Source organism: Cetorhinus maximus, chromosome 7, assembly GCF_964194155.1.
Source record: "Cetorhinus maximus chromosome 7, sCetMax3.hap1.1, whole genome shotgun sequence".
Taxonomy (NCBI): domain Eukaryota; kingdom Metazoa; phylum Chordata; class Chondrichthyes; order Lamniformes; family Cetorhinidae; genus Cetorhinus; species Cetorhinus maximus.
The window spans coordinates 57346710-57374664 of record NC_135885.1 but is presented as its reverse complement, the minus strand read 5'-3'; the positions used below and the strand labels follow the sequence as shown (position 1 = coordinate 57374664).

At 41.5% G+C, this 27955-nt stretch overlaps 1 protein-coding gene across 2 annotated transcripts in view; it reads left to right on the top strand.

Moving 5' to 3' along the window:
- The window catches only part of dync2h1 (dynein cytoplasmic 2 heavy chain 1), a 766235-nt gene that overhangs the window by 257038 nt on the left and 481242 nt on the right, over positions 1–27955 (top strand). For both annotated transcript variants that reach the window (XM_078545532.1, XM_078545531.1), the window contains exons 55-60: positions 7934–8088; positions 9129–9266; positions 11662–11775; positions 24900–25060; positions 26457–26580; positions 26835–26956. In XM_078545532.1, coding sequence (XP_078401658.1) covers positions 7934–8088; positions 9129–9266; positions 11662–11775; positions 24900–25060; positions 26457–26580; positions 26835–26956 — 814 coding nt within the window. The remainder of the gene's footprint in view (positions 1–7933; positions 8089–9128; positions 9267–11661; positions 11776–24899; positions 25061–26456; positions 26581–26834; positions 26957–27955) is intronic.

Genomic DNA, 27955 nt, shown 5'->3' with positions numbered 1-27955 from the left:
ATGTCCTTTAGGATTAGGCCAGCTTGGTCAGTAGTGGTGCTACCGAGCCACTCTAGGTGATGGACATTGAAGTCCCCCATCCAGTGCACATTCTGTGCCCTTGCCATTCTCAGTGCTTCCTCCAAGTGGTGCTCAACATGGAGGAGCACTGATTCATCAGCTGAGGGAGGGTGGTAAGTGGTAATCAGCAGAAGCTTTCCTTGCCCATGTTTGACCTGATGCCATGAGACTTCGTGGGGTCTGGAGCCGATGTTAAGGACTCCCAGGGCAACTCCCACCCGACTGTATTCCACTGTGCCACCACCTCTGCTGGGTCTGTTCTGCCGGTGGGATAGGACATACCCAGGGATGGTGAATGTGGTGTCTGGGACATTGTCTGTTGGTAATGTTGGAGACAAGTGCTTAATTGTGCAAAACTTTTTCTATCCTATTTTCGTGCATGCATTAACCAGTTCATGTAATCTTAGAATCATAAAGATTTACAGCGCTGAAGGAGGCCATTCAGCCCATTGTGTTTGTGCCAGCCAAAAATACAGCCCAATCTGCATTTCCAGCTTCTGGTCCATACCCTCTGTAGGTTATGGTACATTAAGAGCATACCCAAGTACTCTTTTAAATGCATTGAGGGTTTCTGCCTTTACCAACCTTTCAGATACTGACTTCCAATCCATCACCACCCTTTGGAAAAAACAGAAGCAAAGGAGAAAAAATTCTCTTCTGTTCTCCTCTAAGCTTTCTACTAATAATTCTAAATCTATGCCCCCTAGTTATTGACCTCTCTACTAATGGAAATTTCCTATCTTCACTCTTTAGGCCCCACGTAATTTTAAACATCTCATTTAAATCTCTCCTCAGCCTCCTCTATTCCAAATAGCAATCTTTTCTCATACTTAAAATTCTACTTTCCTGGCAATATGTTCTTAATCTCCTCTCCACAGTCTCTGGTACGATCACATTCTTCGTTTGATGCAGTGGCCAGAACTGTACACAGTACTCTAGCTGTGGCGTAACCAGTGTTTCATACAGTTGAAGCACAACCTCTTGCTCTTATGTTCGATGCCTTGGTTAATAAAAGAGAGTATTCAGTATGCCTTCTTAACAACCTTACCTACTGTTGGCCAGCTGTAGGGACCTATGGAAATGCACTCACAGGTCCTTCTGTTTCTTTGCCGTCCTCTCATTTATTGTGTATTCTCTTGCCTTGTTTAAGGGAAGTAGAGAGGGTTTTAAACTAAATAATTGGGGAAATTGGGGAAAGTGATCAAATTTAAGAAGATATGGTAAATCAAAGAGCAGATACAAGGCAAAAGAAAAAGGTGTTATTGTGACAGATTGTGACAGGAAGGGATAGATAGTACAAATCTAACAGTAAATCAACAGATGAAACTAGAGTTTATAAAAAGAATAAAAGGATAAAACTAAAAACTCTATCTGAATACACGTAGCATTTAAAACAAAACAGATGAACTGAGAGCGCACATAGAAATAAATAATTAGGATTTGATGGCCATTATGGAGACATGGTTGCAGGGGCAATGGATTGGAACCTGAATATTGAAGGGTACAGGACATTTAGGAAGGACAGGAAGCGAGGAAAAGGTGGAGGGATGGCTCTGTTAGCTAATGATGGTATTAGCACAGTAGAGAGGGATGACCCCAAGTTCAAGAAACCAGGATGTGAAAACGGTTTTGGTAGAGATGAGAAATGGTAAAGGCAAGAAGTCACTGGCGACTTGTGGGAGTTGTGTACAGGCTCACTAACAGTAACCACATGGTAGGGTAGAGCATAAAGGAAGAAATAATTGGAGCATGTCAGAAAGGCACGGCGATAATCATGGGAGATTTTAACTTACATATAGTCTGGAAAAGTCAGATGGGGAAAAACAGCCTAGATGAGGAATACATGGAATGTTTTCGGGATAGTTTCTTAGAATAGCATGTTCTGGAACCAACCAGAGAGCAGGCTATACTAGACCTGGTATTGTGCAATGAACTGGGAGTAATTAATGATCTCAGAGTGAAGGTGCCCCTAGGTAGCAACGACCACAATATTATTGAATTTTACATTCAGCCTGAGGGAGAGAGGAGTGGGTCTGAGACTATGTTTTAAAACTTAAGTAGCGGCAATTATGATGGCATGAAAGCTGAGCTGGATAAAGTGAATTGGCAAATTAGGTTAAGGGATAAGATGCAGTAAATATTTAAGGGGATATTTCAGATTGCACAGAATAGATACATTCCAATGAGAAAGAAGTCGTCCAAGGGATGGACACACTATCCATGGTTAGCTAGGAAGGTTAAAGGTAGCATCAAACTTAAAGGAAAGGCATATAATTGTGCAAAGACAGGTCAGAAGATTGGACAGAATATAAGGAACAGCAAAGGATGACTAAAAGACTAATAATGTGGTAAAAATTAGAGTATGAGAGAAAGCTAGCCAGAAATATAAAAACAGATTGTAAGAGTTTTAATAAATTTTAAGAAAAGAAACAAGTTAACAAAGTGAGCATTGGTCTTATAGAAAGTGAGTCTGGGGAATTGATAATGGAAAACAAGGAGATGGCAGATGAATTGAACAGATATTTTGCATCAATTTTCACTGTAGAGGATACAAGTAATGTCCTATAAGCAGCTGTAAACCAGGAAATGGAAGGGAGGGAGGAACTCTGGAACATTACAATCACCAGAGAAGTGCTACTGAGTAAATTGTTGGAGCTGTGGGCTGACGAGCCTGGGTCTTCATGGACTTCATCCTAGGGTCTTCAAGGACGTGTTGGGTGAGATAGTTAATGCATTGGTTTTAATTTTCCAAAACTCCCTAGATTCAGGGAAGGCCCATTAGATTGGAAGATAGCAAATGTAGCTCTATTATTCAAAATGGGAGGGAGACAGAAAGCGGGAAACTACAGGCCAGTTAGTTTAACATTTGTCTGGAAAATGTTAGAAACTATTATTAAAGAAGCTATAGCAGGGCACTTGGATAAGCTCAAGTTCAGCAGGCAGAGTCAACATTGTTTTGTGAAAGGGAAATTGTGTTTAGCCAACTTATTGGAGTTCTTTGAGGAAGTAACAAGTTCTGTAGATAAAGGGGAACCAGTGGATATACTATACTTAGATTTCCAGAAGGCATTGATAAAGTGCCACATCAAAGATTATTGCGGAAAATAATGGTATAGGGGGTAACATATAGGCATAGATAGAAGATTGCTGGCTAAGAAGCAGAGAATAGGCATAAATGGGTCTTTTTCAGGTTGGCAAGATGTAACGAGTGGTGTGCCACAGGGATCAGTGCTGGGACCTCAACTGTTTACAGTTTGTATAAATGACTTGGATGAAGGGATGGTTGCCAAATTTACTGATGACACAAAGATAGGTAAGTTGTGAAGAGGAGATAAGCAAGCTACAAAAAGATATAGATAGGTTAAGTGAGTGGGCAAAGATCTGGCAAATGGAATATAATGTGGGAAAATACGAAATTGTCCATTTTGACAGGAAGAATGAAAGAGAAGCATATTATCTAAATGGTGAGAGAATGCAGAGCTCTGAGGTGCAGAGGGATCTGGGTGTCCTTGTGCATGAATCACAAAATGCTACTATGCAGGTACAGCAAGTAATTAGGAAAGCTAATAGAATGTTATCATTTATTGCAAGGGGAATTGAATACAAAAGTAGGGAGGTTGTGCTTCAATTGTACAGGGTACTAGTGAGACCACATTTGGAGTACTGTGGACAGTATTGGTCACCTTTAAGGAAGGATATAAATGCGTTGGAAGCAGTTCAGAGAAGGCTTACCAGACGAACACCTGGAATGGGTGGGTTGACTTATGGGGAAAGTTTGGACAGACTAGACTTGTATCCTCCGGAGTTTAGAAGAGTAAGAGGCGACTTGATTGAAACATATAAGATCCTGAGGGGTTTTGACAGGGTGGATATGGAGAGGATATTTCCTCTTGTGGGAGAATCTAGAACTAGGGGTCACTGTTTAAAAATAAGGGATTGCCCATGTAAAACAGAGATGAAGTGAAACTCTTTCACTCAGAGGGTCGTGAGTTTTTGGAACTCTCTTCCTGAAAAGGGTGGCAGCAAAGTCTTTGAATATTTTTAAGGCAGAGGTGGATAGATTCTTGGTAAGCAAGGGGATGATAGGTTATTGGGAGTAGGTGGGATGCAGATTTCCGATTACTATCAGATCAGCCATGATCTTATTAAATGATGGAGCAAGCTCGAAGGGCTGAATGGCCTACTCTTGTTTCTTGTTAGTACGTTCCTCCCCAAACCCTACACATTTCCAGATTGAATTTAATTTGCCCACCTGATCTGACCTGTTGTTTCAATATTTAAGTGAAGGAATACAGCTCATCATCATTGTTATCACAGTTATTGTCATGTTTTCTGTTTTCCTCTGGCATTAGACCTTTCTCAAGCGAAACTAATGCCGTGCAATGATGATAAATATATAACAATATTCAAATAAAATTGAGGTTTTCGGTAGCAATTAGGTACGCCACCTGAATAATTACATAGTTAAACCAATAACATGTGTTTATTGGAGCTGACAGTTCTCCAGAAGAGCTTATCATCTTCACTGAGCTTTCAAAATTGTAAAATAACAACCATTGTAATTTTGTTACAAGTGCAAATTTTATAAATTGTTATCTTTTGGGACAATTTTTTTGATTTAAGGTAAAATGGAGGAATAAAGGGGGATCATTAACCTGCTCTTAATCCTGCCTGGCAACAAGCCTGGGTGGCTTAGTTGCTATGGGAACAAGAGGGGCCCAAGTCAAGACTTGCCGAGAAGGTACAAGATATTCACACCTGTGGACAATGGCAAGAGTATCTGTGTTGACTGTGGGTAGACTGTTGGTTTCCAAGTCTCTCAGAAAAGTGTTTGGAATGTCAGGTTTTATAAATGGCTGTACTTTAGCTGTCTGCTAATTCCAAGATAGAATGGAGTTGGGGGTCTGGAGTATAGCTTATTAGCATTTCTATCTGGATCCAAGGCCAATGTGATTCAGGTTGCCATGGAGGTGGGCTTTGGGAAGGCAAAAGTCCATAGAAAGCCATTGTGATATCAAATTGCAGGTTTTCTTAAGTTATCCATGAACCTCAAAGACACAATTCAGTTTGCAAGAATCTGAGACAGAGAAAGCAACTAGCTAGTTCTGCCTCTGAAGCAGAGAAAATGTGGACCCTGTTGTTCACCATGCAGAATGCGGGTGAGAGCTCACACTCATATTGAAGAGACTGAGTTTGTGAGGATTTAAAGGAGACTGGAAGGTTTGCCTAGCTTGGACTAGAGAAAAGGAATCTCCAGTGTAACCCTCACAGTGAAAGTCAGTTCTCAGATTAGAAGTTACCCGGCTGGGAAAGGAAAAGAGAAGCAAGCCATCAGGAGCAGAGAGCAGCTTTGGACTGGTTCCTGGAGGATGAAATGGATACTTAGGGGAGAGTGTAAAGTATAACTGTCGTGGGGGACTTTTCAGTTGCTCACTGGAATTCAAATACGTTTTTAAGTTATTGGTCTCAATGGAGATCATAACAATTTAAGTATATTTGGAATAGCAACAACAACATTAATTTTGCACTGAGGATTTGTAAATGCCCAGTGTATTTAGAATATTTAGCCATTGTGCATCCCAGCTTATGCATAGAGGCAGGAAATATCCTGGCCACTTAACAGTTCAGTGGCTTTAATTAGCTTAATACGCGTTCACATAACCAGTAATGTGGTAAAACAGACAATATAATATTTTGTTATCATTATAGTTAATAAGGTTGCTGATGAACGTCAGGCCTCACTGTTACATTTTCTATTCTGCTGATTTTTGTGATGTCATCATCATTGTCGGCTGTCCCTAGATTCAAGGATGATGTCTACTCAGGGTCGCAGGTTTCTGCCATTGACCTTCATGTCACTGTACAGGCCGATTCTCGACACACAGATCTTTGGGCACATGTGGCAGGATGGCCCACGAGGTAGTAGGATCTGGCGTGCCGGATTTGCTTCCTTTTCTTTCATTTCTGCAGCTGCACTGCCTCATCATTAAGGTGCTTGGACCCGAAGCATGATACATACAGCTTGATGGACAAGTTGTCGTCATTTTGACTGAGGGTAGCAGGCTCTTCCCAGTCATTAATGTCAAGGCTGCTGTGCTTCAAGGAGAGTGTTGGAGTGTCTTTGTAACATTTTTTTTGTCCCCCTTGAGAACGCTGGCCATTGGAGAGTTGAGAAACCAGGACCTGGCCAGGGAGTCACTTTCTGGCCATTCAGACAGTGTCCCAGTCCATCTTAATTGATTTTGCAAGAGTTTTGTGAGAGTGCTTGTAGCACTGGCTTCAAGAAGGACACTAACGTTAGTTCAACAGTCCTCCCATTGAATCTGGTGGATGTAGCATTCTTGGCAAAATTTCTCTAATGCTTTTATGTGTCTGAAACACAGTCCAGGTCTCACTGTAGTACAGGAATGTGGTGACGACAACTGCTCTGTACACCAGGATTTTTGTTGACTTGCGGTGATCTTTGCTAAACACTTGCTGCCGTTGGCTGAGCTGGCGCAGCTAATTGTGTATTGGATCTCCTCGTAAGTGGTGGCTTTTTGAGACAGGTGGCTGCCAAGGTATGAGAAGTGCTCAAAATATTCCAGAGTGTCTCCTTCAACATATATGGGAGGTAGAATATTTGACAAGATTGAGGGACATGGACAGGGTGGATAGGGAGCAGCTGTTCCCCTTAGTTGAGGGGTCAGTCACAAGGGAGCATAAGTTCAAGGTGAGGGGCAGGAGGTTTAGGGGGGATGTGAGGAAAAACTCTTTTACCCAGAGGGTGGTGATGGGTCTGGAATGCGCTGCCTGGGAGGGTGGTGAAGGCGGGTTGCCTTATCCTTTAAAAAGTACCTGGATGAGCACTTGGCACGTCATAACATTCAAGGCTATGAGCCAAGTGCTGGTAAATGGGATTATGTAGGTAGGTCAGGTGTTTCTCATGTGTCGGTGCAGACTCGATGGGCCAAAGGGCCTCTTCTGCACTGTGATTCTGTGACTGACTAGGTTTGAGTTGATATCTGAGTTTGTTGTTTTGGCAACATTCAAGGACAGGCCAAGATCTGTGCCAGATTTTTCTGATAGCAATAGCAATACAAAATACTTTTGTGGTCAGTGATGGACTGGTCTACTATAGAAATCTTCTGAATGGACCAAGTTTCTGAATGGACCGAGTTATTGATTCTGTTTTCTAGTTATCAGTATTACATAATTGCTTTCTTGAGGCTGACCAGAATCTGGGGTCGGATATAGCCTGAACCTGAAGCACGGTGCTTGGAGTGAATTAAGACTGGGCAGTGGCATCTGGAGCTCTGAGAGATTGGAATTTATATTGGGACGTTTTAGGAAACAACACTCAGAATCTTGGCGGCATACCCCAGATGTATTTTCATAGAAAAGTCTGAAGGTTTGTGAAACTACAGAGTCATCTAATTTTCTGAGTTCACCTCTGTGGATCAACTTTAACTATTACTGGTATACATGAGCCAAGGTTTAGGTGGAAAGCTTGGACAAATCAGATCTCAGAAAATGAGCTTCAGCGATGTATGGGTGGGTGCAGTTCTTTTTCAGATTACTACTAGGTTGGGTGCTGTAGTAAAATGAAGAGAGTATTTTATGTACAAAGCTATCCAATAATTCAAATCAAGTACTGCTTTAAACTTATGTGAATTACAATATATTTCTTAAACATGAATGTATTCTGAAAAAGGAATATCATCCTTGAGAGAGTGAAAATGTATTTCCAATGTACTGTTTTCCGTAGACTACTCAATTAAACAATGTTACAGTGCATAGTTTCATTGTCATTGTTTTAAAAAGACCTATAATCTGGTGTATTTCATCTAAATGCAAATTGTACTTCTTGCTGATGCTGTGCTTTTGTCTGCAGGTGATGCTGATCTAACAAAGTCTTTTCTGATGATTCATGAGTCTTGCAGAGCATATGGGGCTACGCCACACAGATACATGATTTTCTTGAACGTATATAGCTCAATCTACAATACTAAGAAAACTGACTTAATGAATCGGCAGAGTCATTTACAGGTACTTTAGAAGGAACAATGAAAATCATAAAATCTGACTGAGCTGGAACAGCAGCAAATCTCAAATTTTCAATTAATCTGTAATTAATTCTAAAGTTTAAAAATTAGTATTTTCATGAAATGGCATTGGCCTGCAAGTCTAACCCTGTTTCTCTCTTTAGAGATGCTGCTTGTCTGCTGGGTACTTTCCAACATTTTCTGTTTTTATTACTTAAAGTACATGCTACAGAAAATGCAGAATTTTTTGGTTCAAATTGATTTGACGACTTCAGTCTGCTAAAAGCATTTTAAAAACAACTACTTTGCACCAACAGAATTTGAGTGAGGATTAGCCCTTTTTGGGGAAATGAGCTACTTGCGTTGTAACCAAATTAATTCAGATAGGTGTGATGTATCTAAGTTACGCATCTACTGCATAGTGATGGTTTACTATCCAGAAACTGCTGATACTCTGCATAATTTTATGTACTTTTCCATAGAAAACTGCAGTATCACAATGTAATTTTGCTTTATAATGTTTCAAAATCAAAAGGCAGTTTGAACCTAACCTAACACACATTATATGACAAACGATAGTGAAATTATTGATTAACTAACTGGATATTTTAGTGGCTTGATTAATGGCATGTTAGTAACATGAATTTTTTTAGCATGAATATCATCAATTCTGGTGCTGAGTAGACTGATACAGATATCCCACATTAATGAGGTAGAATGGTCTTTCTGTCATTGTGCAGAATCAGTTGTATTTAGCAAATTCATGACTGAAAATTAAATTAACTATTGAAGTTTATGATGTATAACAAAGGAAATAATATATACTCTGATATTATTTATATTGAATAGTATGGGTACAATTGTTTACAAATACTGTGGTTAAATATTTTTACTGATTGAAAAGACAAGTTAGGATTTTGTGAATTCCACTTTAATAGGCTGCTTTGCCATATTTAAATATATTAATTTGCAGACAAAACACGTGCACTGTACAACAATAAACAAAGCCAAAATTCTAATTTTATTTGATTTGTGTTGGTATAGGCTGGAGTTTCTAAACTAAATGAAGCCAAAGCACTTGTTGATGAACTGAAGAGAAAGGCAGCAGCACAGAGCATATTGCTGAAAACCAAGCAAGCAGAAGCTGATGCTGCCTTGCAAGAGATCACAGTATCAATGCAGGTATAATACTTAGAATGTACTGTACTGTGAATCAGCAGTGGTCAAGCACACCAAAGTTTATGAACAATTTTTAATTTCTCTAATAATATAGTAATGTAGCCGTAAGAACATTTCACACTGTTGCTTGCTGAGGGCATCCTGTTTTTGGAAGGAACCCATTACGGAACCTATTCCTCTGTGGCCATAGGCCTTAGTAGCTCTAGTTTCAAAAGTAGTTGGATCGTTGAGGTCAAAAAAAGTTATGTAATTTTAGAGGCTCACCCTGCAGGCAAAAGTTGGTTTTTCTGTGGTGTAAAACGGGTGATTGTTAACTGGAAGCACATTGACTTCAATGGAAAGAATGTTGGTTGGGCTGTACTATGGGTTGCCAATTTGCTATTGCCCATTTTGAGCTACTGCCAAATTTAATTTCATCTAACAATTCCTAGAGCACCTCTTCATTTCATTCAATCGAATATTCAATCATGCAGAGGAAAATAATGCAGCCTCAGGAGAATTCATGTTAAATCAATCGTAATGCTGTTTCAAGATTCATGGTAATGGGGTTTTCTCCATTGTACTTTTGGACCATATTTTGGACCCCACCGAGAATTATTTCTCCATCATCATCTGAATCTTCCACTGTTAACTCTGCACACAGGAACAAATCGGAGTCAATTAAATTTAGGGGGAAAAATTGGACAGGGCCTGAAAATGGACATGGGGATCACCATGTGGAACTATTGAACTGAAATGGGTCGGTCAGCAGAGGTTATAGATTTAAAATATTTAGCAAAACAACCAGAGGGCAAGTGAAAAATTGCTTCACACAGTGGGTTTGTAAGATCTGGAACACACTACTTGAAAGGGTGGTAGAATCAGGTTCCACAGGAACTTTCAAAAGATTATTGGACGTATGCTTGTAAAGGACTAATTTGCAGGATTATAGAGAATATTTGGGATGTGGAACTAAACTGGACAGCTTTTTCAAAGAGCCGGCACAGGCGTGATAGACCAAGTGGCTTCCTTCTGTTTTGCAATATTCTATGAGTGTAAATTGTCAACACTATAATTGTGATCAAGGCGCAGTTTCCTGTTTTCACATGCTGTATTGATCAGTCAAGCCTGTACCTCCTTAAGGAAATCATACAGTTAGCCTTTTTTCTGTTTCAGCTAGCTGACTCTTGCAAAGCATTTGTGGATTTTTGCTAGTAATAGTCAGTCATCACCATTGTTTCATTGTTGTGCTTATGGCATCTCTTGGCTATCAGAGCCTGGCTGTAAAATGCAGCATTTTGGCATGGGATGGCTCATTTTAACTGTATGGCACTGACCAGGAAACTGGTGAAGGGGGTGGCAGCTGAGTGAAGATGACATCTTTCCAAGAAGAGCGGACCGCAGTGCATCTCCCATGGATCCAGTGCCACTTTCTGGTGATGCATTCCAACACTTCTACTGCTCTGCCTAGAACAGAATGTATGAGTGTTGTGATGCCCTGGAAATCCCTGTAAATCTTGCCCCTCGAGCCAAAATTGTCAACTGAGGTTCCAACTTGGTGGAGCTCACTGCATTTTTCATGGAGCTGACCATTCACTCCATGGTTAGCAACATGCATTTCACAAAGCCTTGACATAAGTTGGAGCTGGACTCCACCATGCTATTACCCATTACATACAAGTTTGCTGGCAGGCTTTTGCACTTGGCATTTCTTGGTAGATTGTCATCGAATGTCTGTTGTAGTCTGGTCCTTTGAAATCAACATTTCAATCATGTGCAACAGGGCTAGAATCTCATTTTTGCCCTCCGCTTAGCTGTCTCCTGTGCCATCCTATCCCTCCGCATTAGGTCTGTGTGTATGCTCAGTGATTTACTGCCTGAAGATCCCTCCTTTAACCTGCATTCTGAAGTATTCATGCTGCCAGCCTCTGGGCTGATGATTCCTATTTTCAGGAAGGCTGCACTCCTTCCTCAGGTGTAACGGGGGTAAATTTTATACACCTGAGATGGAAAGGTGAGAGATGAGGAAAATGTTAAAAATAAAGAACAAAATAGAAGTTTTGAAATAACTATATTTTGGAAAATGTCTGGAAGTTTGGAAATCCAAATATGACTTATCTGAAGAAGAGTCATATTCGACTCGAAACATTAACTCTGTTTCTCTCCACAGATGCTGCCAGACCTGCTGAGTTTTTCTAGCAATTTCTGTTCTCATTTCTGGGGTTTCAGCATCTGCAGTAGTTTGCATTTATTTTATTATGATTTATTGGAGTTGCATAGGAATTAGTACTATTGTGTATTATATTGTGTATTGCTTGGTAACTTGGTAACTTTTATTCTCTGTGCATCTTTTAGTTCTACATTACTTATGAATGATGACTGTTGCTAATGCAAAATTGAAACTTGTATTTCCTGGCAGAATGCAAGTGAACAGAAAACAGAAATGGAACAGATCAAACAGAAGATAGCCGAGGAGGTGGTGAAGATTGAAAAGCGTAAAAGTGTAATTGACAATGAGCTTAAGCAGGTCCAGGTAATGCTATTTGCTGTGTTACTATTTCCAGAAAATTAAAAGGGTTTGCTAACAAAAAGCCTAAAAGGGATTATAAAGCAAGAAATAACAAAATGCAACACAGTTGTGTAACTGAAAAGTAACTCAACCAAGTTCAATATACTTGTCAACTTCAAAACTTTATTTTCCCAGAATTATTTTTGATAATAGTATACAATAGATATCCCTGGCAAAGAATGACTCAGATTTTTGAACTTAAATTCTATTCAATGCTTGCTATTTTCACACAATTCTCATATATTTTTGTGTTGCTGTCCATTCAACCTATAAACTCAACACCTAAACAGGAACATTTGCAGCAAGGACTGCTCCATCGATATCAGGGCCAGAAGCTTTAGCTCAAAAGACGGGCGCACACCTGACCTAAAAAGACGCGCGATGATGTTGGGTGAGCATCCTGACGTCATTGCAAACTAGCGCAATATTTAGGTCGGCGGGCGCGCACGAGAGTGAGCATCATACCCACCAACAATTAACAGGCCTACTCAGGCCATTAAAGTGATAATTTAATTACATTTTTCGCTGCCTGTCCAACCTTATGGTTGGCGGGCAGGCGAAAAGGCCAAGCGGCCTTTGGATTTTTTAGGAAACCTCATCCACAGACTAGGTGAGGCTTCCAACAGCTATTAAAATTTAAATGAAAATTTAAACATTTCATTAGTAACATGTCCTTGCTCATGTGACAGAGTTGCATGAGGGACTTTTTTTTAACAATTTAAATTTTTTTATTTTTAATTCTTAAAATCTTCATCTCCCTGAAGCAGCTCTGTGCCTCAGGGAGCTTTTCCTGCGCGCACCTGCACGCATGTGTGAAGTTCCCTGCTTGCCCTTCTTCCCCGTGCCCCCCCCCCCCGCCCCCCAACCCCACACACACACACAGGGGCGCTGCAGCACGTTTCATGCTGGGCGGGTCTTTGTTGACCCACCAGTGTGAAATCACGGTCGGGCCCCCGGGTGCATGTGGCGGTCGGCTTCCTGACTGCCCCCACCCAATGAGGTCAAAAACTTGGCCCAGGAGAAGAAACCATGCTTTATTTTACAGGAAACTGAGGCCACTCGTAGCCCTCATTGTCATTCTCATTTAGGTTAGCTAATTCAATACAGTTTAATAATTGAACACCAAGCATGTACTTCCTAGACTTCCTAGGTGGGGTTTTAACCTTCTTGGGTGAGGGTGATGGTGCGCATGGCAAATTAAAAGAGCAAAGATTGCTGGTGTGTTAGGAAGCTGGCAGGAACCCACTGACCTCTGCCTTTAACTCGAGCATGCTAGGTGTGATGCAGAAAACCTCTGTGTGACAGTAGATCTACCATTTACATATGCTAAATGGTAATTGAGTGCGTTTTAATCCTGGCATCTATCTTTAACTGTCAGTGTGTGGGTTTCCCAGGTTTCTTGGAACTCACCAAATTGAACAAGATGAGAAGACAACAGAGATTTGCGGGGCTAGGCAATAGACATGCTGGAAGCCCTTTAAATACTGAGTTATGACAGCTACTTCTTTGCTTAAGCGAAAAGTTTTTGCTCTTAAGACTTGTTCTGAGAAGGTGTTTTTATTGTTTTGGAGGTCATTTCCAAGACTTTGGAGGTTAATTTCTGCTCTCTTTGAGCTTTTTGCCTTTGATCCACACTTCCCAGCTGTCAGCCTTCCCAGCAGCGTGGGAACCACTTCTGAAGTTCCTAGTTAGACCTCTAATGAGGAACAAGAGGAGCAGCATCAACAGCAGAAGGAGCAGCAGCAGCCTTCTCCTCAACCACCTGCCACTGCATTATAGAAGGGACGAACAAAGAACTTCAACTTGCAGTAGGGTGACACCTCCAACACAGGGTACACAGGTAGAGGATAAACTTTCTGGATATGATTGAGCACCAGTGCCTGTCAGGTCAATGTTGACATTTGCAATAACTTGGAACAAGACCTCCTTTATAGTAGAGCAGGTGGACACCCATTGCCAGTGGCAGCCATGTACACCAAAGCCCTGAATTTTTTGACCCCAGCTCTTTTCAGGGATCTGCTGGTGACATCTGTAGAATTGCACAATCTGCTCTTCACAAGTTCATCTCCCAGGTGACACATGCCATGTTTGCCAGGGCCACCACATCCATCCATTTCAGTCAGAATGAGAGAACCCTGGGATTAGCTGCTGTGGCTGGATTCTCATAGGTACAATAAGACTTAGTTTGCAATATGACAATCAAGGCACCCTCAGAACAACCAGCAGCCTTCATCAACTGAAAGGGATTCCACTGCTTTAACATTTAGTTAATATGCAACCATTTAAATATTATCATGTATGTCTGTGCGAGATACCTATGAAATTGCCATGATTTCATTCTGTGCCAGTCAAGCCTTACCCTGCAAATATTTGCACCTCCTAGCTAGTGTACAGCTCCTTGAAGTTGAGGGCTACCCTCTGAGGGCATGGCTGATGACACCTGTGAGGAGCCGTGATGCCAAGGGAAAGCACAACTGAAGCCACATGAGCACAAGAGTGGGCATTGGGAAAGCTATTGATATGCTAATGATGGACAGATCCAGGGGCACCCTTCAGTATCTACCATCAAGTTATTGTTGTGCTGCACCTTGCACAACATAGAGTATCATAGAGGACTGGAACTGCAGGAGAAGGAAATTAATGAGTGCTCTGCATCCTCAGAGGAGGGCGAACCAGTTGGGGCAAGGTTACGTGCAGCCATTCACTTCGCTGCCAGGGACAAATTGATTCAGACATGCTTCAGCTAGTCTGAGGCAGTGCAGCTATCATGCACGCCACTCTAAACCCCATGTGCTCACCACTTGCGCCCCCAGCAGAAAGCAGTACCATAATCAACAATCCATCCCCCTCACTGAACCCATTTTTCATCTTCTACTCTTGTCATACCATTTTCCTTAAGCTTGAAGGCTACTTGTCCAGCTGCAGGCAGCAATGGAGTGGACATCACAATGGAGCTTTGAAATAAAGTTTAAGAATTGTAAACATTGGAATTACCTTTGTCCAACTACAAATTCTTTTTCTTCCCTTTCCTATGACACTACCCCATGGCTTCAACAAAGCTTGGGACAGGTTGCTTGTTCCCTGCTCTGACTGTTCAGATGTTCGCGGGGCCAGCCAAATGCTACTCCATGTGCATTTGTGCAAAGGTAGACTTGGCCAAGGGGCAGGAGACAACATATGGGGCTCTGACGTGTGAGGTGGCGCGGTGGGGGGGTGGTGGGAGGAGTTGGGAGTATCTTGAGCAGAGTCCCTACTTCCATTTCATCCTTACCTTTCGTGGCCCACCTCCACTTCCTTGCTAGCTGAGGACTGGAGAGCACTTTGTTGCACTTAAGACATTGAACAGCCAAGGCTAGGCTTCCCTCCATCCTACTTAAACTGGCAGTTTGAATCTGGAGGCGTGATTGCCTGCAATGCCCGAAGTTCCGTAGAGGTGGAGATCATTACAAAGCCCCAAGACATCATAGCATTCATGGTAGAGACAGACTCTACCAATTTTTCTCCAGTTGAGCTCAGTCCATCTGAAAATGCTGATAGAACCTCACATGTTTTCTACTGCTACTCCAGGATAGTCTTCTTCACCAATGATCACCGAGGCTTGGCATTTGCACTCAGCTGAGCTGAGCTTGGAGGGTCCTGCACCCTCCAGCTGGGACTCTTCATTGCTATATCTGTATCTAACACTTCCTCACATGTGATACCTGCCTCACCATGTAATAATCTAGCTAATTGCCTTCAAGCCACCACTGAGGTGTGTTTATCTGAGCTGGTGGAGGGTGCACATGAGTTCTGTGATGGTGTTTCCTCAGCGTGTGCAACCTTGCCTGAAGACTCTTTGTCCTCTTCTGGCACCAACTCCTGAGTGACACTTGCAGGATCTGTGGGAGATGAAATACATGAATTAGATTTGGGAAAGTGGACCATTCTTGGTCATCATTGAGCACACCATCAATTCTTATTTCCTTCTGACAACATGTTGTATGTCCATTCTGTCACGAGGTATCTGGGAAACCCCTATTTTTTTCATTCCAGTGGCCATGGATGCAGAGGCTGAGCTCAACCTCAGTGCTTCTTCCTTTGCATTCATCTAGTAACAATGACTGTAGGGCTATCCCCCTTTCTCTGCCTTTCCCTGATGTCCTGCATTCTCTTTTTCTGCAAGGAGAGAAAGAGGAGAGCTGAGTGTGAGAAATAGGATGTTTTGTGAGGATGGAAGAACAGCATTTTTGAAAAGTTACTGTGAGGGATGGGTGTGAAATGGCAACAAGATGAGGGTGTGTCTCAGTGGTGTCTGTTCAGGTGGGGATATGAAAAGGTGCCTCAAAAAGAGAGGATTGGGATGCACCTGCAAAGATGTGTTGGTCTGAGGAGTGCTGTGCAGGAGAAGATTAATTTTGATTTTCAGGGACTAATTTTTCACTAACTCCTTTATTAGGTGGCTGGCATCATCTGTGCTGCTGGTTGATGTTTATTTTAAAAACGTCATTAAAATTGCATTTAAGCTGTTGCAATCACCCCCCCCCCCTCCCTCCCGCCCGCCCCAGCCACCGCCCTTCTTTCTCCAACACCACAGTAATACTAGACATCAGGAGTGAACAGGTGCCCTGGTTCTTAATGCTGCAATGGCATAAATAACAGAAAATACGCAGGATGATGCAACTCTGTCACTTAAATGTCATTACGATACATACAAAGGTTGGGAGGAGATTTGATAAGGAATTAAATTCTGTAGTTGCCAGCCTTAAGCAGAGGTTTTTGAAGGGTTCCAGTGAAAGAGCAGCTTAATTAAGAACCAGCTGAAACTGCATCCTCATTAAGTGACTTAGCATATATGAGGAGCATATAAATTCAGCTAGCAAACTCTGTTTAATTTAGGACTGAGTGCATGCAGTTGTTGGGTAAGAAAGTCTAAATTTTTATTTTGTACAAATATAATTTGGTTTGTAGTTTGTAGTTGGCATTAAACTGAAACCTACAGTTTAAATTCTGTAGTTGCCAGCCTTAAGCAGGGTTTTTCAAGGGTTCCAGTGAAAGAGCAGCTTAATTAAGAACCAGCTGAAACTGGACCCTCATGTGTGAACACATCTGCAGTAGGTGTTTGCAGCTCAGGGAACTTCGGATGCGAGTTGAGTAGCTGGAGTCTGAGCTGCAGACATTGCGCCACATCAGGGAGGGGGAAAGTTACCTGGACACTTTGCTCCAGGAGGTGGTCACACCCCTCAGATTAGGTAACTTAAATTTGGTCTGTGGCCAAGGTCAGGAGGGTGTGACTGCAGGTGAAGCAGGTACCCAGGGGATAGCATTCGAGGAGCCTCGGTCCCTGCAGTTGTCCAACAGTTACGAGGTTCTTACAAGCTGTGTGGATGAGAGCAGGGACTGCAGGGAGGATGAGCGAACTGACCACGGCACCATGGTACAGGGAGACATTCAAGTGGGGGGGAAGAATTAGGAACGTTGGTAGTGGAAAGGGACGGTTTAATTAAGAGGATAGATACTGTTCTCTGCAACCGTGAGCACGAGTCCCGAAGGCTGTGTTGCCTGCTCAGTTCCAGAGTTAAGGACATCTCCTCAGGGCTGGAAAGGAACTTGCATTGGGAGGGGAGGGATCCAGTTGTCGTCGTCCACATCAACCACATTGATAGGGCTACAAAGGAGGTTCTGTTGAAAGAATTTGTATTGTTAGGAGCTAAATTAAAAAGCAGAACCTCCAAACTGGCATGGGGGTAGATAAAGCCAAGGAATTAAATGCTCAAAGATTAGTGTGGGAGGAATGGGCTTCAGTTCATGGGGTACTGGCACCAGTACTTGGGTAGATGGGAGCTGCCCTGGTGGGACAGGCTTCATTTGAACCGTGCTGGGACCAGTGTCCTGGTGAATTGAATAACTAGGGCTGTAAAGAAGGTTTTATATAAATAGAGTAGGGAAGGGTCCTGGAGTGGGGATATGTAGGCTTGCAAAGCAAAAAGATATGGCAGCATTGCAGGGCAGCTGTTTAGGTAATGATACCCAGAGTGTGACAGGAAGGGATAGAGTGTACAAACATAAAACAGCAGAAAATAGAGTCAAAGGGGGAAAAAATGGTAAAAAGGCAAAATTAATGGCTCTTTGCTTAAATGCACGTAGTATTCGGAACAAAAATGAATTAATGCACAAATAGAGGTTAATGGGTATGATCTTATAGCCATTACGGAGACATGGTTACAAGGAGATCAAAGCTGGGAACTAAATATTTGGGGGTTTGTGACTTTTCGAAAGGACAGGCGGGAAGGAAAGGGTGGTGGGGTAGCTTTGTTAGCACGAGATAGAATATGTATGAGAGCAAGAAATGATCTTGGAGCAGAAGATGTAGAATCCGAATGGGTGGAGGTAATAAACAACAAGGGGAAGAAGACACTAGTGGGAGCAGTCTATAGGCCCCCTAACAGTAGCTATACTGTAGGACAGAGAATAAATCAAGAGATAATGAGGGCATGTAAAAAAGGCAGTACATTAATCATGGGTGGCTTTAATCTTCATGTAGATTGGGAAAATCAAATTGGCAGAGGTAGCCGCGAGCAAGAATTCATAGTGTATTCAGGACAGTTTCCTAGAACAATATGTTGTGGATCCAACCAAGGATCAGGCTATTTTGGATTTGGTAATGTATAATGAGGCAGGTTTAATAAATGATCTCAGAGTTAAAGGTCCACAGAATCTTAACGGCACAGAAGGAGGCCATTCGGCTCATCATGCCTGCACCTGCTCTTCAAGTGATCATTATGACAATGTCATTGCCCTGCCTTTTCCCCGTACCCTTGCACATTGCTTCTGTTCAAATAATCATCTAACATCCTCTTGAATGCCTCGATTGAACCTGCCTCCACCACATTTCCAGGCAGTGCATTCCAGATCCGAACTACTTGTTGCGTGAAAACGCTTTTTCTCATGTCACGCTTGCTTCTTTTGCAAGTCACTTTAAATCTGTGCCCTCTTGTTCTTGATCCTTTTACGAGTGGGAACGACTTCTCCCTATCTACTCTGTCCAGACCCCTTATGATTTTGAACATCTCTATCAAATCTCCTCTCAGCCGCCTTCTCTCCAAGGAGAACAGTCCCAACCTCTCCAATCTATCCTCGTAGCTGAAGCTTCTCATCCCTGGAATGATTCTTGTAAACCTCTCTTCCACTCTCTCCAATGTGTTCACACCCTTCCCATAATATGGTGCCCAGAAATGTATGCAATATTCCAGTGGAGGTCTAACGAGCATCTTCTATAAATTCAGCATAACCTCCCTGTTCATGTACTCTATGCCCCTATTACTAAAGCCCAGGATATTCTAAACTTTATTAAATGCTCTCTCCACCTGTCCAGCCACCTTCAGCGATCTGTGCACATATATACCCAAGCCTTTCTGCTCATGCACCCCCTTCAAAATTTCACCCCTTATTTTATAATGCCGTCCATGTTCTTCCTATCAAAATCTATCACCTCACATTTCTCCGCTTTGAACTTCATCTGTCACCTATCTGCCCTCCCCACCAACTTGTCTATGTCCTCTTGAAGTTCCACACCGTCCTCCTCACAGTTCACAACACTCCCAAGCTTCGTATCATCCACAAACTTTGAAATTACCCCTGCACACCAAGATCTAGATCATTAATATATATCAGGAAAAGCAAGGGTTCCAATACTGACTCCTGGGGAACTCCACTACAAACCTTCCTCCAGCCCAAAAAATATTCATTGACCATTACTCTCTGCTTCCTATTTTTCAGCCAATTTTGTATCCACATTGCTACTGCTGCTTCTATTCCATGAGCAATAACTTTTCTCACAAGTCGGTAGTTTGGCACTGTGTCAAATGCCTTTTCAAAGTCCATGTACGCCATATCATCGACCTTTTCTGTTACCTCTTCAAAAAAAACTCCAACAAGTTCGTTAAACACGATTTCCCCATTATAAATCCATGCTGGCTATTCCTTATCAACCCATATTTTTCTGTGTGACTACTAATTCTATCCCGAATAATTGTTTCTAGAATCTTGCTCACCAGTGAAGTTAAACTGACTGGTCTGTAATTGCTGGGCTTATTCTTGCAACGTTTTTTGAACAAGGGCGTAGTGCAATTCTCCAGCCCTCTGGCACCACCCCTGAGTCTAGGGAAGATTGAAAGATTATGGCCAGTGCCCTGCAATTTCTACTCTCGCTTCCTTCACTATCCTTGGATACATCTCATCTGGCCCCGGTGCCTTGTCAACTTTAAGTACCTGCAGTTTATTCAACACTTCCTTCTCATCAATTTTGAACCCCTCTAGTGACAGTTTCCTCGCCTGTCACCATGGCCTGGGTAGCATCTACCTCCTTGGTAAAGACTGATGCAAAGTATTTATTTAATCCCTCAGCCAAGGCCCCTTCGTCCATGTGTAAATTCCCTTTTAGGTCCCTAATCGGCCCTACTCCTCCTTTTACCACCCTTCTACTATTTATATGCCTATAGAAGATTTTGGGAATCCCCTTTAAATTGGCTGCCAGTCTTTCCTCATAATCCCTCTTCTTTCTCTAATATGTTTTTTCACCTCCCCTCTGAACCTTCTGAATTCCTCTTGATTCTCAATTGTATTTTCTGCCTGACACCTGTCATAAGCACACTTTTCCTTCTTTATTTTAATTTCAACCTCCTTTTTCATCCAGGGAGTTCCCGATTTGTTTGTCCTACCTTTCCCTTTTGATGGAATATACCTTGACTGTGTCCAAACCAATTCTTTTTTGAAGATAGCCTGTTGTTCAGCTACAGTTTTTCCTGCCAATCTTTCATTCCAGTCTACCTGGTCCAGCTCCGTTCTTGCCCCATAGAAGTCTGCTCTTGTCCAGTTAATTATTTTTACTCTAGATTGCCTATTGTCCTTTTCTATCATTGCCGTAAAATAAAGATTACAGTGACCACTGTCACCTAAATGTTCCCCCACTGGCACTTCATCTACTTGGCCCGCCTCATTTCCAAGAACCAGGTCCAGGTCTTTTCTTGTCGGATTGGACACATACTGCTGTAGAAAAGTCTCCTGAACAGAATCTAGGAACTTTTCCCCCTCTCTGTCCCTCCGCCCTTTACACTACCACTGTCCCAGTCTACATTCAGGTAATTAAAGTCCCCTATTATAGCTACTCTAGAATGCCTTAATGCCTGCATCTCTCTGTAATTACCCTGCTGATTTGTTCTTCTACGGCCTTCTCACTATTTGGTGGTCTATAAACTACTCCGAGCAATGTTACTCCACCCTTTTTGTTCCTTAGCTCTAGGCAAATTGATTCTGTCCTTGAACCCTCTGGGACATCCTCTTTCTCCAGCACTGCAATGCTCTCCTTAACCAATACCGCCACTGCTCCTCCTTTCCTTCCTTTTCCACCTCTTCTGATCACCTTGTACCTGGGAATATTTAACACCCAGTTCTGTCATTCCTTGAGTCAGCTCTCTCTTATCATGCAACATCATGTTTTTGCATGGCAATCTGCGCCTGTAACTCCTCAATCTTATTTAATATACTCCATACATTCACATACATGCATAGTAACCCTGATTTAGATTTTGTTACTTTCTCCCTTACCCCGACTTTACCTATTAACTTACTATTCGCTATACTAGTGCTACCTGTCCCCTCCAGTATTTTGTGCACCCTGGTATTCCTCTCTAATATTTTTTCTTGGCTCCCACAATCCTGCAGAGTTAGCTTAAAGCACTCCCAATAGCACTAGCAAAACACCCTGCAAGGAACTCAGTCCCAGCTCTGTTTAGGTACAATCCATCCGGCTTATACAGGTGCCATCTCCCCCAGAGCCACTCCCAGTGTCCCAGGAATCTAAAGTCCTCCCTACTGCACCATCTTTCCTGCCACATATTCATCTGCCTTATCCTTCTATTCCTCTACTGACTTGCACGTGGCACTGGGAGTAATCAGGAGGTTACTTCATTAGAGGTCCTGCTTTCTAATTTTCTACCTAGCTCCCTAAATTCTGATTGCAGGACCACATTCCCCTTCTTACATAAGTCATTGGTACCAATGTGGACCATGGCCCCTGGCTGATCACCCTCCCCCAGAAGAATATCCTACAGCCGCTTTGTGACATCCTTCACCCTGGCACCAGGGAGGCAACGTACCATCCTGGAGTCACGTCTATGGCAACAAAAATGCCTGTCTGTTCCCCTAGCCAATGAATCCCCTATCACCATAGCTCTTCCTTTCTTCTTCCTCCCCTGCTGTACAGCCGAGCCGTTCATGGCACCACAAACTTGGCTCTGACTGCACTCCTCTGAGGAACTAATGCCCTCACCAGCTTCCAAAATGGAAAACTGATTTGTGAGCAGGACCCCAGGGTACTCCTGCACTACCTGCCCACTTCTCTTGGATTGCTTGGTGATTGTCCATTCCATCTCTGTCTCCAGGCCCTTAAGCTGCAGTGTGGCCACCTCTCTGGACGTGCTATCCACGTAACTCTGAACCTTGCGGATGTGCCACAGTGACTCCAGCTGCCGCTCGAGCTCTGAAACCCGGAGCTCAGGTTTCTGCAGTTGACAGCACTTCCTTCACATGTGGTCAGCTAGGACGCCGGTACTAGCAGCACATATTACAGGACACGCATTCCACTTCACACTCCACAAAACATGATATTATTTGGCGTCAGGTTGCAATGCAGAGACAACTACATTTTAGCTGAACACGAGAAAAGCTCACATCCCCAAGGAAACAGTGACCATAGCATGGTAGAATTTAGCATTCAGTTTGAGAGGGATCGGAAACTGCTGTGCTAAAAATAAATAAGGGTAATTACAATGGAATGAGGGCAGAGTTGGCTGGAATGGACTGGGAAAGGAGTTTGGCAGAAAAGACGGTTGATGAACAATGACAGGCATTTAAGAAAATAGTTCATGACTCACGATAAAGATATATCCCATTGAGGAAGAAGGATTCTAGGAAGAGGATAAACCAACCATGGTTAACCATGGAAGTTAAGGGTAGTATCAAATTGAAAGAAAAAACATATAATGTGGCAAAGATTAGTGGTAAGCCAGAGGATTGGGAAAGTTTCAGAAACCAACAAAGCATCACCAAAAAAAAAAAGAGGGAGAAAATAAACTTTGAGGGTAAACTAGCAAGTAATATAAAAATGGACAGTAAGAGCTTCTTGAAATATATAATAAGAGAGGCCAAAGTGAACATAGGCTCCTTAGAGAATGAGGCTGGGGAAATAATAATGGGGAACTAGGAAATGGCAGAGGAGTTGAATAAATTGAACAATTGCTTCAGTCTTCACGGTAGGAGACACTAATAGCATTCCAAAAATACTAAATAATTAAGGGATAAAAGTGGGGGAGGAAATAAATACAATAACTATCACTAGAGAAAGAGTACTAGAGAAACTAATGGTGCTAAAGGCCGTTAAGTCCCCTGGATCTAATGGGTTGCATCCTAGGATATTAAAGGAAGTAGCTACAGAGATAGTGGATGCACTGTAGTAATTTTCCAAGAATCTTTAGGTTCTGGAAAAGTCCCAGAGGATTGGAGAACAGCCAATGTAACACCGTTATTCAAAAATGGAGACAGACAAAAAACAGGTAACTATCAACTTAACGTCTGTCATTTATAAAATGTTAGAATCTATTATAAAGGCTGTAGTAGCAGAACATTTAGGAATGCGTAATATAATAAAGCAGAGTCAGCATGGCTTCATGAAGGGGAAATCATGCCTGCCAAACTTATTAGAATTCTTTGAGCAGATAACAAGCAGGATAGATAAAGGGGAACCAGTAGATGTAATATATCTGGATTTTTAAAAGGTACCACACATAAGGCTACTTAATATGGTAAGAGCCCATAGTGTTGGGGGTAGTACATTAGCACGCATAGAGGATTGGCTAGCTAATAGAAGACAGAAAGTTGGGATAAGGGGGGGGCATTTTCAGGATGGCAGCCTGTAACAATTGGAGTACCACAGGGATCAGTGCTGGGGCCACAATTATTTACAATATATATTGATGACTTAGTTGAGGGAAGTGAATGTACTGTCGCTAAGTTTGCGGATGACACAAAAATAGGTGGGAAGCAAGTGGTGAGGATGACAGAGTCTACAGAGTGATATAGGCAGGTTAAGTGAGTGGCAAAAACTTGGCAGATGGAATATGATGTGGGAAAATGTGAGGCTATGCACTTTGGCAGGAAGAATAGAGGAACTGAATGCTATTTAAATGGAGAAAGACCGCAAGTCAAAGGGGTTTGGTGGTCCTCGTGCATAAATCCCAAAAAGCTAGCATACAAGGTCAGTAGGTCATAGGGAAGGCAAATGGAATTTTGCCCTTTATTCCAAAGGGAATGGAGTATAAAAATAGGGAAATCTTGCTAAAATTATACAAGGTGCTAGTAGATCACACCTAGAATACTGTGAACAGTTTTGGTCCCCTTACCTGAGGAAAGATATACTGGCCTACTTCTGCTCCTACGTCTTATGGTTTTATGGATGCTGGAAAGTCTTGAAGGATCCAGAGAGCATAGAAAGAAGCTGTTCCTTTTGGCAGAGGGGTCGTGAACCAGAGGATGCAGATTGAAAGTAATAGGTAAAAGAATCAATGACGACGAAGTAAAGCTTTTTTATGTACTGAGTGTTTACAATCTGGAATGCGCTAACTGAGAATATGGTAGATACAGATTGAATCATGGCTTTCGAAAGGAAATTGGATAAACACCTGACTGGAAAAATAATTGCTGGGCCGAAAGGAAAGGGCAGGCGAGTGTGACTAGTTCAGTTGCTCTTACAAAAAGCTGGCATGGGCTTTACAGCCTGAATGGCATCCTTTTGTGCTGTAACCAATCCATGATTTTACGATGCGATTTTATGCAACAGCCGGGTATGGGTAACGTGACACTGGGATTCTAATTCCCTGGCTCTGTTAAAAAAGCATTAACAAACCTGCTGTTTGAACTTCTGGGTTCCTGACACCTGCTGGCCTTGGAATGGAAAATGTTAAAATTTATGCCTCAGTATTGCACCGCTTATTACATGTTCTCACTGAGCTATTGGCAAAAGGCAATGGCAACATTTCCATTTTTTTCTCTTTCAGCCTCATGTAGATGAAGCCAAACGAGCTGTAGGAAATATAAAGCCAGAATCACTCTCCGAAATCCGTTCACTGCGAATGCCACCTGATGTAATCAGAGATATTTTGGAGGGAGTGTTACGGTTGATGGGTATTTTTGATACTTCGTGGGTCAGTATGAAAAGGTGAGAATCTGAGATTGTATTTCACATCGTGTTAAATAGATCAGAATGTTCTTTCGTTCACAGAACAAATGCAGCAATTAACAAGTTGAAGGATAATGGTGCATTATAATAATTATAGATGTTTAATTTTTGTGCCTGTATATAATTTGTTAAATTGAGGGGCATTTTGAAGTAGAAGAATTCTCATTTTTACATCCACTGGTAATGTTATATTAGATGATGTACTAGATTAGATAATGTTCAAAAGTCCGAATATCTTGCTCTGCCAATGTAACTTGGTTCCATCCTCAAATAAATTCTTCTTGCTACCAAAGTGTGACATTCTCAATTCCAGCAACTGTCCTTATGGTGTCTATAATCAAGATTGTATCAATTAATGTAATTTAAGGATAGCTTTATTGTCTATTCTTCATTAACGTTAATTCTTTGTTACAAATGAATAAGAAACTACTCTTTGTTTGATTTTACGTATACTTTATATTGTTCCACTTTTCCTTCTATCTCGGTCCTTTCCTGCCAAAGATGGTCCCCAAAGGGGCCACCAGCTGGCATTTGGGGACTCCTTATTGATGAGCCTGGGATGACGAGACCAATTGTAACATCCCCAACTTGGAATTAACCCACTGACACACACCAGAATTATATCTGAACTTCTGGCATAATGTTACACTGGCAGTATGTTTGGCCTCTAAGTCATCATGACCACTGTTCACAAACACCTTCATTTAAGTATTTGTTCTAACTGAGGATGTTCCTCACCTTGAATTTAAAACAAGCTTTTTTTGTGCCTCTAATATAATTGAGTAATTTAGCATCACTCAAGATGATTCTAAAGCCAATGTCGACAGAATATATTCTAATTTAGGTTTATAGGGAAGTGGATTTTGTTTATATTTTTGTACTTGGGACCCAGGACCTTGAAGAATCGTGCAGTCATCCGACTTTTGTATTTGACATATTTGTTGTCTTATGAGCTATAAACTTTGATATTAATTAACTTACTTTCCTTATGGTATCTGAAAAGACATTTTCTAAAATAGGACAAGGGGCCTTTTAGAGTCCCAGTTCTTACAAGATGTCTTAAGGGTGTTTTCAGTGTTTACAGGATCAGCAGGAGTATGTCAATATTTGCAGGAAGTTCATCATACAGAAAGGTTTGAAAGCCACTGATATAAATAAATAATCAACTCAATAGTTGATGGAATTAGTTGCATTTAATAAATGGTTAAATGTACATTTGCAGTGTACTTTTTAAAAAAAACTTGATATAAATTGCAAAGAAAAACAATATATAAATTAAAATATAATTTACCAAGTACGTTCCATACTATCTTTTGTGGTGTCAATGATTGATTTGAAAAGGACATGGCTTTTTAGTGTGTGATTTTGATTTCAGTTTCTTGGCCAAACGGGGAGTGAGAGAAGAGATTGCAACCTTTGATGCCTGGAATATCAGCAGAGAAATACGAGAGAGTGTAGAAGGACTATTACAGAAAAACAGTGCTTCATTTGACCCAAAGGTATAATTGATAAAAGGAGATTGCTTTATGACAGTTTATTAGTAATAATTAAATGAATGGCAATTGAGAAATAAAAAATGCAATCAAAGTTGTTTGCTCATTAAATTTTCTTGGCAACAGAAATAACCATGAAGGTCTTAGATATTTGTTGGAATTTCCTGCAGTTGCATTAACCTGAGGCTCAAAATTATCTTTTGTTTGTATTGTGTGTGAAATGTGATAAAGGTGTTATGAATGTGATAATGAATTTACAGAATGCCAAGCGTGCCAGTGCTGCAGCTGCTCCCTTGGCTGCATGGGTCCGAGCTAATGTGAAATATTCATACGTACTGGAGAAGATTCAACCTCTGGAAAAAGAACAGGCTGCATTAGTTGAGTGAGTAATTCAAGAGCATGTCAATATTTTGTCATTCTCATCTTTTTAAAGTATTTTCTGTTGTATGTCTGTGGTGTTTGAAGTATATCACTTGAGATCAGTATGGTGTGTGTAACTTCTGCTTACTATTAATTGCATATAGAATAATTGATGCCTGGGATTGAGTCACAAGGGTATAGCTTTTAATAGGGGAGGAAGCCCAAAGGATTTTATAAATAAAAATAAACCTGAAGTTAGATATTCGATTACAGAATGTAACTTGCTACCTAACATTTGTTATTTCATAATATGTACTGTGCATACCATTTTAAGTTGCTTGACAGTACAGAACTTGAATATTGCTGAAAAGAGCCATGTTGCTAAAGCATTTCATCTTGCACTCATCAGAAAGAATGCCAAATTTCAAACAATCACACCAATTTATGCCACAGGAGAAAAATGGGTGCTGATTGGTTGGGGATTTGACTCTGGCCAAGGCAAACATTCATATGCAGAGATCTGTTCTCTGTAAACAAAAGGTGTATGTTCAAGCCTTGCACCATTTTGAATTACCCGGGAGCAAAGGAAACCTTTAGTTCTTTGTGGTTTTCTCGATGGCAACCACTCTTGAAAAAGTTACACCTTATTGAATGAGGTGTAACTGGACTTTTAGTGGCATACATTTACTGTTAAACAACCTCACTGGCCCTGAAAAGCAAATTTTATACTTGTGGAATGTCAAATTTCTCCATTAAGATAAAAAAAACATCCACATTTTTAAACTTACGAAAAAAAGTTGTTTATCTTGATTTTAGCTTCTGTCTTAATCCAATCATTATTTATTTTGCGATCTGAAATTTTGTATTAAAAGTAAAGGAATTTCAATGTTTTTAACTTCCTTGTTTGATGTCTGTGTGAATGCTTCAAAGTGATTGGCTTGCTGACATTACTACCGCTACACGCCTAGAGACCTCCTTGACTTGGCACCAGATTTAAACTGCCACTGGGAAAAGGAGGGTC